Source organism: Seriola dumerili, unplaced genomic scaffold, assembly GCF_002260705.1.
Source record: "Seriola dumerili isolate Sdu_G_001 unplaced genomic scaffold, Sdu_1.0 BDQW01000011.1, whole genome shotgun sequence".
Classification (NCBI taxonomy): domain Eukaryota; kingdom Metazoa; phylum Chordata; class Actinopteri; order Carangiformes; family Carangidae; genus Seriola; species Seriola dumerili.
In genome coordinates, this window is record NW_019174266.1 from 4,013,931 (window position 1) to 4,030,775 (window position 16,845).

General features: G+C 43.1%; 1 protein-coding gene across 1 annotated transcript; it reads left to right on the top strand.

Annotated features, from left to right (window-relative positions):
- The first annotated feature begins 1,481 nt into the window (after nucleotides 1–1,481).
- map1a (microtubule associated protein 1A) lies at nucleotides 1,482–12,091 on the top strand. Its single transcript, XM_022747605.1, has 5 exons — nucleotides 1,482–1,561; nucleotides 2,348–2,488; nucleotides 2,602–9,598; nucleotides 9,703–9,929; nucleotides 10,809–12,091. Exons 3-5 carry the CDS (start codon nucleotides 2,764–2,766, stop codon nucleotides 10,962–10,964), a joined length of 7,218 nt encoding a protein of 2,405 aa, XP_022603326.1. The 5' UTR covers nucleotides 1,482–1,561; nucleotides 2,348–2,488; nucleotides 2,602–2,763; the 3' UTR covers nucleotides 10,965–12,091.
- Nucleotides 12,092–16,845: the final 4,754 nt, after the last annotated feature.

Genomic DNA, 16,845 nt, shown 5'->3' on the forward strand with positions numbered 1-16,845 from the left:
ATGCTGCGTGCATACTGTCATGCAGCATGAGCCTCCCCTCCCTCTCGCAGAAATGCTGCAATGCGTCTCCCTCAGCCCAAGACTGGGTCAGTGTAACTCGGCTAGCAGCAAAAACAGCTAGAGAGCCGTCCCCATAGCAACAGCCAATGAGGCTTGTGGTTGAGGGATTTTTTTTCCCCCACTATTGTTGTGATTATTTGAAAAGAGCATATTTGCAGGATTAAACTCACTGGGGGGGGGGGGGGGGGAAAGCCCCCTCTTAAAAAAGAGGGAAAGGTCCTGAGCAAAAGAGAAGCTGGGCGGGGTTGAGGATGCTTATGCACAGCCATACGTGCATGCACAGGGCATTGCATTATCGGTAGCTGACCCTGGTCATACAGTATTTTTATACAAGGAAACATAGTTCTTCTAATTTAATTTATCAAGTAACAGCCCAGGTTACAGCCTTCCTGCTTTAGAGTTCTGCCAGATATCTTTTCATTACTGGAAAATGTTCTGTCCTATACAGCAGCAGCATTACAAGCAGTTTATCAGGAGGATGTGTCCAAAGGTCAAACCAATCTTTTGTAGCTTGATAACATATTTTAACATCTTTTCTTCACATACAGTTTTTCATTGAGACAGAAATATTTCGACCAATATTGAATTAATTCTCCCCACAGGATGAACTAAAAAACTGATCACTTAATCTTTCATCCAGCAACATCATCGGGCCAAAAATATTTGTCCAGTACTTTGGTTTTTGACTAGATACCTGCAGAACAAATCACATTCCCATCAGCCTCAGCTGCACTTTGTGTTTACTGCTAATTAGCAGATTTTAGCATACTAATACATTAATCTACGATGGTGAACTTTGTAAACGTTACCTGCTAAAATGTTAGTATGATAACTGTGAGAATTTTAGCACGCTGCAACTAGCATTTAACTCAAATCAGCGCTGTGCTTAGGTACAGCCTCACAGATGTCTGTCTTCCTTTCAGTGGTTTTAAGAAAATCTCATTTATTCCTGCGTATCTCACAGTATTGTATCAGTTCTGTATCAGTTTGTTCTAGCTTGTCATTAAAGTTTTATGATGTTTACACAGATATATATAATATATTTTTCTCAAAATTCAGCCTGGCATATTTTGGTATATTTAAACTTTGGGATTTCCACTAGAATTTAAAATAAGATCTGTAGGACTGAACAATATTTTCCTGTGCAGCGTGAGTTTGCAATAACTGAGGTGCTGGTTTAAAGGATTCCAGGAGTTATTTTACATGGAGAGTGCTGAGTGTTTGGCTTTAGTCACTTTCCCTTTGGCGAAATTCTTCACAGCTCACGATTCCCTCCACACATCAAAATGTGGCATGATTTCTGAACAGGTCGTCTAGCTTGTAAACATGGGTGTGGGCCCAAAAGTGTATCGTCGTCTGCCTTACGTGGCTTTGGTGTAGTTATATGGTTTTGTTTTTTTTGTCTCTGTTTCCCGAAGGCCAACGAATTCTCCAGTATCAGAGTGATGTCCTCGAGACAGTGGTGTTGGTGAACCCATCAGAGGAGACTGTTGCTTCAGAGGTGAGTCACACTCAGACAATACAACCACAGTGATGATGACCAGATGCTCTGACTGCTACAGGACACTTGCAAATGTTTTGTATATTTTATTAAAATCACGATATGGAGTTTCAAGCCAAAGTGTTCAGTCTGAGTTGAACTTGGTTTCACTCATGAAGAATAAAGCACGACCTGCTGTTCACCATTTAGCCCCAGTGGGCAGTCCATGTCTCTGCTGTTAGTGATTTGTCACTTTCAGCTGAAGGCCCACAGTGTGAGACATTACTGTTTTCATTGTCCCCTTTTCTGGTGGAAAGTAGTGGACATTTTGCTTTTTCCAGACAATCTACTTTGGGTATTGAGTCACGCTGATTGCATTAGGACAGAAATTGACACTAGACACTATTCCACTCCTAGGGGTAATTTTAGACTGTTATTTTTATATTTGGTGTATGAGCAGCTTTCATCTTGTACTCATTGTGTTGCAATATCTACGATGATTTGAATTCTTTCCGTTCTTTGCTGTTCATTATTCCCAGCTGTTATTATCACTCGGTGGATGAGTGATGCCCAGATGAGATTAATTATAGGACAAATTGAGCAGCTCTCAAACTCAATAACACTCAAATCAAAATAAATATTTTAACGCAATGTGTGTTGGATACATGCGTTTGATCAATCCAAAAAGATTTTTCATCTTTCCTGTACTGTGTCATTTGACTTATTGGTTTTGATGTTGATAAGTTATGGAAGATTCATTATTATAAAGAATTAATTTTATTGACTGTTATTCTCTACTCTACCTAGATCCGCTCTCTGATCACTGACCTTGCTGGGAATAAGTTGCTGATATTGAGTGGCCAGAGCTCTGAGCAGGGAGGTGACATCCTACTACAAGGTGGAGCCTTCACCTGGCAACATTTCTCCGACATCATCTCCAACCCTCAAGTGAGCCGAACAAACTTTCTCTCCAAATACTTTGTTACAGTGCATGTGTATGGATCAAAGCACAGTTATTTTAGGTTGCTACTTCATTTTTTCCCCTTTTATTGCATTCCTAGGTAATTGAAGTCCTGTCCAGGGCCTCTTCAGAGCAGCCGTCCAGGCTTACTGTTTCCTGTCAGGGAGACGGGGGCTGGAGCTCCCTAGGCCAAAGCCAGGAGCAACAGCCACTCCAGAATCTTCTGGAATACCGTTTGAATCCCGAACCCCACCTCCCCGACATGGACGGAGTCGCAGAGTTCACCGAGTATGTATCAGAGACAGTGGATGTGCCATCATCCTTTGACCTTCTGGAGCCCCCAACCTCTGGAGGTTTTCTGAAGCTGTCCAAACCTTGCTGCTACATCTTCCCTGGAGGCAGGGGAGACTCTGCTTTGTTCGCCGTCAATGGGTTCAACATCCTGGTGGATGGAGGGTCTGACCGAAAGTCCTGCTTTTGGAAGCTGGTTCGTCACCTGGACAGGATTGACTCTGTTCTGCTCACACATATTGGGGCAGACAACCTCCCTGGCATCAATGGGTTGTTCCAGAGAAAGATTGCTGAGCAGGAGGAGGAGCGTAACCAAGGATCTGGCTCCAGCAGCAATGGTGACTGGATGAAGAATCTGATCTCTCCTGAGCTCGGAATCGTGTTCTTCAACGTCCCAGAGAAGCTTCGGACGCCGGAGTCCACTCTTAAAGTGAAGCGAAGCATTGAAGAAGCATCTCTTACACTGCAGTACCTCAACAAGCTTGGTATCACACCAGAGCCTCTTCACAGGGTAGTCAGCAACACCATTGAACCTATCACACTGTTCCACAAACTTGGAGTGGGAAAGTTAGACATGTATGTCTTAAACCCTGTAAAAGAAAGCAAAGAGATGCAGTTTCTAATGCAGAAATGGGCTGGAAACAGCAAAGCCAAGACAGGAATTATGATGCCCAATGGAAAAGAAGGAGAAATATCCGTTCCCTATTTAACATCAGTTACTGCTCTCATTGTTTGGATTCCTCACCGTCCATCAGAAAAGATAGTCAGGGTGCTGTTCCCTGGAAATGCACCCCAGAATAAAATCTTCGAGGGCCTCGAGAAACTGAAACACCTGGACTTTCTGCGATACCCAGTGGCTACCCAAAAAGACATATCATCTGGTGCACCACCTCCCATCATCAAACAGACTAAAATAAGATCAAGAACTGACAGCAAAGAGAGTCTCAAATCTTCACCCAAACCACACTCTAAAACAACCAAGAAAGAAGCTGGTGGGCAGGAGGAAGAGTCCAAAAGTGAGATTACTAAAGAAAATAAAGTTGAAAAGAAAGAGGAGAAAAAGCTCAAAAGTGAAAGTCTAAAAGCCACCAAACAACAGAAAAACAGTGAGGTGGCCCCTGTGGCAGAAAAGACAGAGAAAAAGAAAATATCCAAGGAAAAAACTGCCAAGCAAGACAAAGCATCCAAGATGGATGAAAAGAAAGACAAAGAGAAGAAAGAAATTAAGAAAGAGAAAATAAAGAAAGATGAAAATATAAGAAAAGAAGAGAAAAAAGAAAGTAAAGCTAAAGACGATAAAAAGAAAGACTCAACTAAACCCGAGCTGAGAAAAATCACCAAACCTGACCTGAAACCATTTACCCCAGAAGTGAGAAAAACTCTGCACAAGGCCAAGACTCAGGCTAAGCCCAAAACAGACAAAACTAAAGCAGTCAAAGATGCAGCCAATGAGAAAATTCCAATTCCAAAGAACATCTCTGAAGAGGTCGCAGCAGCAGCTCTGGCCGACAGGTCTATTGTATCTTCCCCTGAGGACCTCACTGAGGACTTTGAGGCTCTAAAACAAGAAGAGCTGTCCAAATTCAAGAGTGAACCTATCCAGAACGATGTGATATCTGGGCATTCAGTGTATACAGATACTAAAGTTTCTTCCTTGGTTTCCCCCGCTGAAAAAGTTACATTCTCAGCCACTGAGATAAAATCAGCTTCACCCCAATCCCCTGTCAAACAGGAAGTAGACAATGAAGACAAGGGCGCAATAGAGCAGGCTGCAGCCACTAAAAAGGATGCAAGTGATGGCTTTGACAAGAAGTACGAAGAAGAGAAAATGGAGAAATATGACAAATACCCTGTAAAGGATGACATAAAAGACAGATCAAAGAAGAGTGACAGCTCAGAGGAGGAGGGTGATGTAATTGAAAAAGCCGAACTTGAAGGAACAGAAGATGATGAGGTCCTGAAATATAAAACAGAGGAAATGAAAAAGGAAAAAAATGGAAAGGAGTGGGACACCAAGCCAACTGAACAAAAACCTTTATCAACTGCAGCCCTATCTGGGCAAGCTGTAGCAGCCTCTGCCTCAGAGCAGTTCTCTTTCATCCAAGATGAGACGATTCCTGGTTACTCCGAGACCGAACAGACCATCTCTGATGAGGAAATCCACGAGGAAACAGAGGATAGGATCCCACAGCTGCGCTATGATGTAGGAACCTATGACATCTCTGTTCCTGACGTCCCTGGCACCTTTGACTCCATGCATGGTATCAAAGAAATGAAAAGCTCCACTGTGTCTGACGTTGCAGATGTCAAACCCAAAGCATTCATGGGAGTTCATGAGCCTGAGCTCGCACCTTACCCTGCCATCATAGCTGCTCCTCTTGCAGAGGAAGAGCACATCTCCTCAGCAACATCCATCACAGAATATGACAAACTGTCATCGTTTGCCACATCTGTAGCTGAGGACCAGTCAATAACCTCAGTTACAGCTCCTCAGACTGAGGAAGTTGGGAGGAACTCTCTCCTGCTTGACACCATCAACAGTATCCCCTTGCGTGCAGAGGCCGCACATGGAAAGGATTATCTCCACTCAGCAGGAACCATCTCACCCACCTCCTCTCTGGAGGATGACAAGTGTTTTAAGTCTCCTTCCTCTGATGAGTACCAACCACACATTCCTGAGATGGAGGGTGATACAAAGACCAAACCAGTCCATGAAGAAGAAGACGATGAGGAAGACGAGGATGAGGATCAGACCCCGAACGTTGACATCCCTCTGGGTAAACTCCAAGAGGGCTACGAACACGCAGCCTCCAAAATGCTCCAGGAAAAGGAGAAATCTCCCTCTGCCACTTTTTCTCCTCCTCCCTTTTCTACCATACAGCACTCTCCCACACAGGCTGTCAAAGAAAACCAGGCTCTCTTTAGCCCAGAGGGATTTAAGTTCGGTGCTGATATAAAGCCGGTTTCACCCCCTCCATCTTTCTCCCCTGGGTTAGAGTCCCACTCCAGGCAAGAGAGTGAGGAAAGATGTGTAAGTCCAGATGACAGCACTATGAAACTGGCCTCACCCACACAGTCTGTGCCTACAAGCAGTGGTTACTCTCCAACAGAAGAGAAACAATTAAAGACAGAAGACAAAGATGAGGAAGTGACCAATGTTAAAGCTGACATCCAGAAAACAGAAAAATCAGTCACTATTTCAGACAGTACCTCTTTTATTGCACTGCCAGTTGACAAGACAGCACTTGAAGCATCTGAAGCATCTGAAGCATCTGAGGAATCTGAAGAAGACAATGAAGATGAAGAAGACTATTATGCCAAAAAGGATTTACAGCCTACCGTTAAGGCCAAACTTATGGAGGCAAAAGAGGGTTGCTTCTTGGATGACGACTTTACCTTTGAAGCAAAATCCGCAAAGACAGAAACAGAAGTCAAGGGATCAGACAAGACACAGGTGTCTTTTAGCACAGAGGTGAAACCAGAACCTCAGGTGATGTCCTCAGATGAAGATGGCGATGAGGATAAAAAAGGTGATGATTTTGCAAGCAGCACAGAGACTACGCCCTTATCGACAGATCAGAGCAAAGTAGACTTTAAAAATGACAGCGTTGAGAAAACTGATGTCTCTTCTAAAGAACCCGAGAAAAGCGTTCATTTCAGTCTTTATAATTTCCCAGAGAAGGAGGGCAAAGAAAAGGCCTTGTATATAAGACAAGACACACCCTATGTGCATGGCAAAACATTCTCTTACGGTGACATTTATGACAGCAAAACAAGCTCAATGGACTCTGATTCATATCGTCAGGAGTCCTTAGATAAGACGGAGAAGGACATCGCAAAGACTGGAGTGGATTTGCAGAAACATGAGCCCCCCTCCCCAGGAACAGCCACAGAAAAGATGTCAGAGAAAGAGGGATTTACTGCCTCTTATGGGAAAGAGACTTCCACCTTGTCATGGCTTGACTCCAAAAGCACTTCTGCCACACCCCCATTTGAAAAAGAGGTCAAAGAAAAGGAGACACTTGAATACAGCGCAGGTAGCCGATTCCCTTCAGTGACTGATAGACCTGAGGCACTGTCCACTTCTTTATCAGAAAAAGACTCTTTCTCTTTTACAGGCGCGACTGACAGTACAAAGCCCCAGACGTACTCTTCAACAGCAGCTTTTGATGTAGATAAACCTGCTGCCACAAGCTTCAGCGAGAAAGGAGCGTGTTTGGAGGTCGATATGCGCAAACTAACAGCAAGGGATGAGGAGGACTATGATGATGATGAAGTAGTTGATGAGGATGAGGAGGAGGATGATGAAGAGGAGGAGGAGGAGGAGGATGAAGGTACTATTGATTCTGATATGGAGAAAGGTGCCAAAGAGAAGTCTGAGAAGGAAGTAAAAAGTCCAATCAGTGAAATATTTGGCTCAAACAGGCCTGAATTTATGGTTTCTATGGCTGGATATGGCTTTAACAGTCAAGGGAAGCCAACTATGAAAGAAAGCATTTCCAGCTCACCGACAAAGGCTGAAGACGAAGCTAAGGTTGACTCCTCACCCTTCAGTGGAAAGCCAATGGATTTAGGGGCTACAGGTTTCTCTGGCTACTCCTCAGGGTTTGAATACTCGTATGGAAGTGGTGAGAAAGACTCATTTTTATCAAGTGAGGCCACAGACACAGGAAAAGAGGATTTCACTATAAAATCAACAGCAGACAGTTATTATCAGAATGACAGAGCTGATCCGGACTTTGAGAAACAGAAGACACCAGATCTTCTAAGTAAGAAGTCACTGGACACAAGCTTTCAGTACACGACCACAGCTGCCCCTGGGTACTCCTCCTCTTCGGCCTATAGCTACTCCTCCTCCACCTCAGGCTCGCTCTCCACCAGCCGTCAGTTTGGAGAGGAGCTGGAGACGCCTGCCTCTGCCGAGCCTCTCTTTGAATACTCCTCCTTCAAAGATGAACACTCGCTGGTCATGGATTCTCCCTTCTCCAGCTCTGCTGGTGCCAAAGATGACTATCTGGAAGTGTCTGAAAAACAAATCACCACTACAACCACAGCTGAGTCCACCTCCAGTTTAGCACGCTTCTCACCCCTCAGCCCATTCGAAGAGGTCAAATCTTTCCCCTCACTCTCATCCACTGGCTTTGCTGAGGACAAGAAGGAGCATACAACCTCATTAGCCGGAGTTACAGACAAAGGTCCTCAATCTGACTGTTTCTATAAGCCTGAATGGTCTGAAGCATCCAAACTCGACACAGCTGTTGGGTTTGGGGCCTTAGCAGGACCGTTCTCTCAAGCAGAACTCTCCAAGGACAAAGAGGCAGCCAGCGCTGCTCTGTTTGGTGTCACTTCCTCACCACGCCCAGACATAGAAGGCAAGCATTATTTTGAGGAGACTGACAGCAGTGAGGAAGAGGATGAGGAGGCTTACATGCGCGAGATGACACGGAGATCTCCTTCCAGTGGCCTGGCAGGTAATCTCTTATTTTCTGACAAGCCTGTTGCTCCAGCTGCCACTGACAAGACAGGTGGTATACTCCCTGATGTTCTTGGCTCCTACATGCCCTCACCTCTCCAGGCAAGCAAACCAGATACAGCCAACGGACCCATAGAGGTCAGCACAAGCTCCACCCTCCCTACTGGAGCAGCAGCCAGCGGTGCAGCTTCAGGCCCGGCCAAGGTAGAGTCTAGGGAGGGAGCAGCAGGTTACAGGGGCTCCTATGAGTGGGAGATACCAAAGCCCCAGATGGGGATGGTGCCTGGAGACTCCCCTCCTCATTATCGTCATGATGATGAATTTGAAGAGGAGTGTGAGATGGAGCCAGAGCACCCTGCCCGTCCACTTTCACTCTCTTCAACCGACCAGCCCTTCCGCTCACCGTTCTACGCTGAAGAGTGCAGCCGAGGAGGGCAGGATGACGATGATGACAGTGACCAGGATTTTGCTGGTGATGCACCCATGGGCGCCGCCTCCTCTTATACCAGCCGCACCTCTCCAGGATATTCTTCCTCTGAGTACAGACAGCGCAAAGAGGACCTCTCACCTTCCTTCATCAACCCCTCTATGCGGCACCTATCCAGCGATGAGGATGATGAGGAGCAAGGACGCAGAAGTGACCAATCGCAGGAAGGCGATGACCATGAGCTGTCAGTCAAGAGAAGGGCTCACAAACAGCCTCATCATCACCACCCTCACAGCAGAGATAGCAGCTCTTTGCACCAAGCTGGTGGCATGTCGGCAGGGCTGGGTCTGGCCACAGAGGACACACCACCCACCTCCGTCAGTGAGTCTCTTGGCTCTCAGTCAGACTCTGATGTGATTCCAGGCACTGAGGAATACCCTTCAGTCACTGGTGAAGGTAACATGGACTCAGACGAGGACGCAGATTACATGCCTGTTGATAAATTATCTGCCACGGGAGGAGGCAGCCATCACTCCAACAGGAGGAGCCATGACCCTCCTCCTGCTCCCATGATGGACCCCTACCCTCACCCCCCACGCCCAGACGTTTGCATGGTGGATCCTGACTCTTTGGATAATGGCTCAGTTAAGAAAGAGCCAAAAGCAAAGGGCCTGAAGAAGGCCTCGGGGAAAACCAAATCAGCATCCCCAGCTAGGCGCAAGAAGTCTCCCATGCCTGTCAAACAGACAGCGTCTCCTCGCAGTGCCTCGCTGAAGAAGAAGGAGGCAGACAAGAGCTCACGTATGTCTCGTCTGTCAGATGGACAAGGCTCCAAAGATGATGACCTCTCCCGGTCAAGCTATAACCCTGGCAAGGGTTTGACTAATGGTGTCAAGAGCAGCTCAGGTGAGCAGAATTCACTAAAAAGAGGATCATGAAAGCTTTTTGTTGATTTTGTAAGATAAATGTTTTTGCATGAACTGACAATGTGTTTTCATTCCCCCTCTCAGGGTCCCAGAAGTCTGGCTCTGCAGCTGCTCCTGGCCTTCCTATTTATGTGGACTTGGCCTACATTCCCAATCACTGCAGTGCCAAGAACGTGGACCAAGAGTTTTTCAAACGCATTCGCTCCGCGTACTACGTGGTAAGCGGGAATGATGCAGCAAGTGGCGAACCAAGTCGAGGAGTCCTTGATGCACTGTTGGATGGCAAAGCTCAGTGGGGATCAAACCTACAGGTAACATTTCCAGACCTACTAAACCTCATCAGAGGTTAATTTGTATTGTAAAATAATCTTATTTATGCTGTGTCTCACGGTTTTAAATTGCCTCCTGTAATGTGGAAAAAGTTGTCAAAAGTTGTTATGTTTTATGTGCCTTCTTTGTCTCATTGTTCACACATAAGGAATTAAATTTTTTGCCAGTTGCTGCTCCAAAATACCATCAAACAAAATACTTTCTTACACATGCAGCCCCAAAGATTTGCCAAGCTAATTCATCACTTTTCCTACAAATCATGCTCCATGTACTGTATAGGAAAGAGTTGCTCAAACCATTCTTACAGACATAAACAGACTACAATACAGACATAAACAGTCTAAGGCAACTTACTGAAGATGGTATGAGTTTCAAAAGCTGTCTAAAATAAAGAAAGTAGAAATGAATTAGAAGTAAAAGTAATGACTAAGATTTCATAACAGTCATAACAAACAGTTAACATTAACACCACACAGTTGACAGAATAGCTAATATTCTTAAAGGTGGAGGCAAAAGTGGCACTAAACACTAAGAACTCCATCAGGACAGAGCAAGCTAAGTTATTAAGCTAGCAGCCCAAGACACTTTATTAGTTAGCGGTTTTGCTACAGCACAAGGACATAAAGACATGTAAACTTCTAAACATAGTTAAATTTCACTAAATCTAAAATATATCTGTGCATTATAAGATTACCAACACCTGGACAAAGCCTTGGACTGCTGTGTTTCTCCTCCTCATCTCCTATCCTTTAACAGCTTCACAAATGTCTAACCTGTGCGCCCCCCCATGTCACGTCCCTGCACTTCTCCCCTCAGCTGTGTCAGCCGTGACACTTCCTGATCTCTTCTCTTCCTTTCAGGTGACGCTGATCCCCACCCACGACACGGAAGTGACCCGCGACTGGTACCAGCAGACGCACGAGAGGCAGCAGGAGCTCAACATCATGGTCCTGGCCTCCAGCAGCACCGTCGTCATGCAGGACGAGTCTTTTCCAGCTTGCAAGATCGAGTTTTAAGATCCTTGTTTCCTTTCTCCCTCCTCCTGGCCTCCCCCGGTGTAGATCTGTTTTTAATTGCTCCTCTCTATAGCCTGATATACAAATCTGTCCCTGCTTTGCGTGATCGTTTTGGCCGAGAACAGAAACAGATCTGTATGACTGTCTATTTTTTCTAGATTTTTATTCATTTATAAGCTTGTCGTGGCTATCACCATTTGTATTACAAAGGTAGTTTTCTGACAACTGTTTGTCCCTCCACTACATTATTATTATTATTATTCAGTCACATGAAAGGAAGAACGCAGTTTTTCTGTCTTTTAACTTGTTTTTTTCCCAGCCCGTCAAACAATAACTTCTTTGTTTATTAGCTGAGACAACATGCCCGTTGTATTAAAAAAAAAAAGAAAAAAAAAAAAGAAAAAGCGGGTAACGAGCAGTTTCTGTAAATTGTCACGCAAGAAACTGTCTCAAAGCTGATGCTTGGTTGCTCATCTTCTAATTGGCTTAAATCAAAGCACAAGTTGGCGCACCTTAAAGCAAAAGTACAAAATGATTTTCTTCCACGGGATCTCAGACATGAAGCCTTTCACAATACAGCTGATCATAAGAACATTATGCTGATAGAAAATCGTTAACTGTGATCAGTTTTACTTTACTTCCCCTATAGTTCCCCTTTCTGTCTCTCTTCTAAAACAATGACAGTCCCAGTGTTGAACTTTGTGCCTCCTACTGACATAGTGAGATAGAAAATGTTTAAGTAGATCCCAGCAGTCCTTTCAATGTCTTTTGAGTATATTTGCTGTGGAATAGGGACGACCATATTCAAAAATCTGTATTGTAGTGAAATATGATATTTCTACAGTTCTCTCAAAGTGAAAATCAATCGTTACAGTACGAATTTCTCAGTGGCTGTTATTTCTTACAGTGAATTTGATGAATAAGTTTCTCTCTATAATTGTTTCTGTAGTCTTTGATGTATTTTTTCCATGTATTTCAAGTTAACATATCGTGGCAGGGGATCATTAGGAGAGATTTAGGCAGAGGCGGCAACGCCAGTACAAAATCATCATCCTGCTCTTTAGATTCTGTTTTTATCTTTACACACAGAACAGCACTCTGTGTTCAACACTCATTAGAAAAAAAAAGGAGACAAACCTCATATCAGTTGTTGTGTCTAAAAGGTCTTTATACAAAAGCTGTGCTAAAGAACGAAGAATGTATTCCACTTCAACAATAGAAACATGTGGTTGCGAGGAGAGATTGTGCTTGCCTGGTGTAAGAAGATGTGGGCTGGTTTGATTGGTGGTTAGACTGTCACCCACATGTGCCTTTCTGTCCTGCTGTGCTGGAAGGGAAAAGAAATGTGTGTTCGCTGTAGAAATTTAAGGTATGCTGGTGTGCGGTACATTCATGGCTCTGTGGCAGAGGTTCAGTCGAGCTGGTTTCCTCTGTTGTTGTGAGGGTTTTTTTGTCGGTGAGAACATCAGTGCACAAAAAAGGTCCGGGTTGTACATATTGAGAGTAAAATGGCACTTTTAAAAACACCAACTCAGTACTTCAGCCATTGTGATTTAGATTTCCTGGAGCTGCCAGTCATAGAAGCACAAAGTAACCAGTGTGCGAGACCTAAAGCAGTTTTTGCAGTTTTCAAATTTCGCAACACAAAATTTATAATTACAGTATTTGCGCTGAAACCTGTGCTATTATTTTTTTCTGGTTTCTTTTACTTAAAGTTTGTCATGAGTTTGCAAAATTGTTTTCAGCCACAATCACCTCAACTTGGTGCATCATGTTTCTAAACTGTCACTTAATCAGCAATTTTCTTTACTATCAGTGGACGTTTTTAAGTAACACTTTATCAACTTAATATTACACATAGATGTATTTTAATTTGATATTGATGATTTTATATTTTGATAGGTTTTCAGTAATTTAATAGATTTTTAACCAGGAACAAAACCAATTATCTAACTAATTCCAGGACCAACAAACCTCACCCGGGTTGCTATTTTATGATCCACAATAAAAATCCAGATGTTCCTCTGTATATTTTATTTCCGCAACTTACCTAGAGATAAATGTACAACAGATGCCCGTACATAAAGGCGATGGCTCTTTAAAGAAGAGCAGAGGGCTGCAGGGAGCGGAGCCCAAATCTCAGGGGCTCCAGCTGATTTGAATGTGAAGATGCAGATTACCTTTACGTTCTCCGTGGAGAGGACTTTGATCTCCTGGTTGCCTTGGTTACCGTGCATCATGTGGTACATCTGACTCATCTGTCACACTCGCAGCAACAACCGTACTTTGGCCTGCAATACATCCCAACTCTGTGCAGGGAAGAAAACTTTGTGTGAGGATTTAAACCACCACAGTTTCTTTCCTTGGATGACAGGAAACCGTTTGACAAACATTATGATTTCTGTCTGCAGATTACAATGTTGTCAGTGTGATGAACAAGTAACAGTATCTGCCACACTGAGGCGAGATTGATGTTGAGTAAAGGTTCCTAATTCCTGCTTAACTAAAAAGATCATTAACATTAACAGCTTCTTTGATGAAACAGGGTTAACCCACTGTGCTGCCCACTCAGTCAATGACAGTGTAATCTGCATTCCTATTAAATACTACATCACTGTAAAGGCTATTAATAATAACAATATCAACACTACTCACAAAACCCAGACTGCCAGACATGAGGGACTCAGGTCACTCATGTCAATACATTTTTATCTGTAGAGGACTTCCTATTATTCACACTTTTTTCCAGACAAAGCTTAATATACACACACACACTCACTCACTCACACACACACACATCACACACATAGCTGCTGCATTTTCGTATTGTGCAAAAAAAAAAAAAAAAAGAAAAAGAAAAAAGAAAATATCTGTGGCATTCAGACTCGTCTGCCGTGAAACAAATCATCATAAGGACCGTTGGTTTCCAGTGAGCCCTGCTTGTACGTGCATGTGTACCTTTTGAATTCTCCTGTATTGTAATAGCTGAAGAAAAACTGACTTAACATAGAAATGCTATTTTAAAAGATGTATATTCAAGAAGCTAAGCTGTCTGGTACTGAAGAGGCACATGTAACCTGGCCTGTGCTGTGCTGTAAAGAAAGCCTTGTGATCGTTTTATTTCCTCCTTTCTGCTTCATGGTTCTACTTTCATCTCCTGTTTTAAGTGCAATATTCTCTTTATCTCTCTTTAAATGCTTAAAAAGGTAAAATAGAAAACAGGTTTATTGTTAAAAGGGGAAGTGTGGTGAAGACCAATAAAAATGTCATTTACTGAAGAAAAATGTCTCCCTCTTCTTGTTGTGTAATATCATTACATCACATGTATGTACCTCTAAAAACTGCTGCAAATTGTTAGCTTAATATATAGGTCACTGCTTTCAAGCCTTTTTAGTTTATAACCCTTTGTAGTCATGCAACACCTACTTGAAAAATCCTCCTCAGTTTGTCTGTCTATGTGCCGTTTGACCAAAGGGTGATGTCATACTGTAATAGTATTTAGAGGCCTGACCTAGCATTTCTAAAACAAGACCAATACGACAGCACCACTAGCAGCTTTAGCATGTTGACATTTGATATTTGCATGTGTGCGATCATAGACCAGAGTACAGAACAAATGTAAATGTCGACCTGATGATGGCGCTAGATAGAAGTCAGTGGATGACCAAAATTTCATTACTGTCCAACCAGTATTTGATATTTCACTCAAAATCACAAATGTGAACTTCATGGTGCCAAGGTCAGTAGGATTTATCCTCTGGGAACCATGAATGTCTGTACACAATTTAATGGCAAAGCTGTTGAGATATTTCAGACTAGACCAAAGTGGTGGACCGAGTGACAGGCTGACGTTGCCATAGAGCTGTGCTGTGTGATAGCATGGTTAAAAATAAATAAATAAATAAAATTAAAAATAAAATCAGAAAAATATAAGAAATTATTTCTCTTCTCTTCTTGTGAATCATCTCAAGACCCAACAGACTGATCTTCCCACCCATTGGGGGGTCCCGAACCACATGTTGGGAACCACTAATTGAGGCTTCGTAGACACCAGTTTTCCTCCTTCACAGCCTCAGAGTGTAACGATGATGAAATCCAGTTGGGGGTGAACCCAGACATGGGAACAGTGTGGGCTTTGTCTCGATTGTGTCAAACCCCTTTTTAAGAGTCTGAGAATCCACAGACGGACATGAGCCGTTTGTCATGCAAAACAAGCCGAACAGAGGCAGCAGTGATTTGTGGAGCATCAGCTCCAGGTTTTTGTTGTCAGATTGAGAAGCCCGGACACTGTTTGGTCTTTGTGAAGCTGATACTGTGCTGGAGGAAGAAGCGGGCTGACAATCAGGACAATCACCTCTGTGAGAAGCTGCTGAATGGATGCTGCAATGACATCACCTCCAGAGTCACATGATCAGGGAGGAGTGCAGCAGGAAAAACACATGGGACAGTTTCCCTTTTCTTCAGAGGTGGATTTTATGCTCCTTTATACCTCTAGTCATTCTACTAGTTACTTTGCCAATTCAAATTAACACAATAAAGCAGTTACAATTAGCCCAACTTTTATCAGCTGCAATGAAATGATAACATTAATGCATCCACAGTTCCACTGACATAGAAATCAAGTAAAATAAAATTTTGTTTACATTAAACTTGTGCAATATGGTGCATTGTTATAGATTTAACTACTCAACAGTACATAAAGTAGTATAAATGCTTCTTACACAGTAATGCCTCAGCATTAATTATCTAATGATACTTTAACATGCTACTCATAAAATAATAAACTCCTGCTGACAGAGTGATTTTGACTTATGATACTTTAAGCAGTTTGCTGATAAAGTTTGTGCTTTAACTACAGGAATATAGGACCTTCACTAGTAATAGAATATTTATATTATTATTAATACCTCTACATAGTTGATAAGTCATCACTAAAGGAATATGGACATATTCTACAAAAACTTTTTTTTAATAAAAGGTACCGTGTTAGCGATCGTCACTGACACTAGATGTGGCACTAGACCACCTGCATCTCAGACCAAAACAAACGCTTCCCCTCCCTTCAAGTTCTCAGTCAGCAAGGTGTTTCATAACAACCTCATAGCCCAGTGAAAGCGGCCATCAAACTCACTACAAGAAGCACAATTGAATAAAGTTACCCTGTGTACACCAGAGCCGACAAAATGAATTCAGAAACAGCCATTAACCTATGCTAGCATTGGCGTGATATGCTCCACAGCAGTGCCTAGCATTAAGCTAACTAGCGATAGCAACATTTGCCGAACACATTCATAGCATCCGTAACAGCAAGTTAGCTAACGGTGTCATGCTTTCTGTTGCCGTTCACTAATGAAAAGAGACATGTAACATTATGTAGCACTGAGTTACTTACACATGGAGGCGAAGAAACACCAGTTGTGAGTGAAGTTGGAGCTCTTTAGCAGCTGGGCAAATGGCTGGCCAAATGACACTGAGGGAGCTGGCAAAGACACAGAGCCGGTAAAAACTCGAAAAACTTTATGGATGTGTTGACGGTGCACCGGCCGGCTCTGGTCTTATTTCTTTCTTTGAAGGAGGCCTGAAAAAAAGTGGCTTCTTCAGTGGAGGAAATCCTGGAAGGTCGCTTTCACCTGAAGTGGGAAAGGCTTCATGAACTGTGTGCTGCATGAATCTCACCTGTGGGCGGTGCCTGTGTGTTTGTAAATGTGGGGAGGACCAATGGTTTAACAGGAAGGACTCACATGCACTAACATGCACCGCCCTATCCCTATAATAAAAAAATAAAAAAATAATTTAAAAAAATCTGATTTTTCAAATTAAACAAGTAAACAACATTATAAATCTGTCATACAATTTGATACCAATTTTCAGGATTTGACAG

Excerpts from the sequence above, each read along its gene's own strand:
- map1a (XM_022747605.1), top strand. The coding sequence starts at position 2,764 with ATGGACGGAGTCGCAGAGTTCACCGAGTATGTATCAGAGACAGTGGAT. Across the intron at positions 9,599-9,702 it reads TGGTGTCAAGAGCAGCTCAG|GGTCCCAGAAGTCTGGCTCT; the intron begins GTGAGCAGAATT and ends TCCCCCTCTCAG. Across the intron at positions 9,930-10,808 it reads AGTGGGGATCAAACCTACAG|GTGACGCTGATCCCCACCCA; the intron begins GTAACATTTCCA and ends TCTTCCTTTCAG.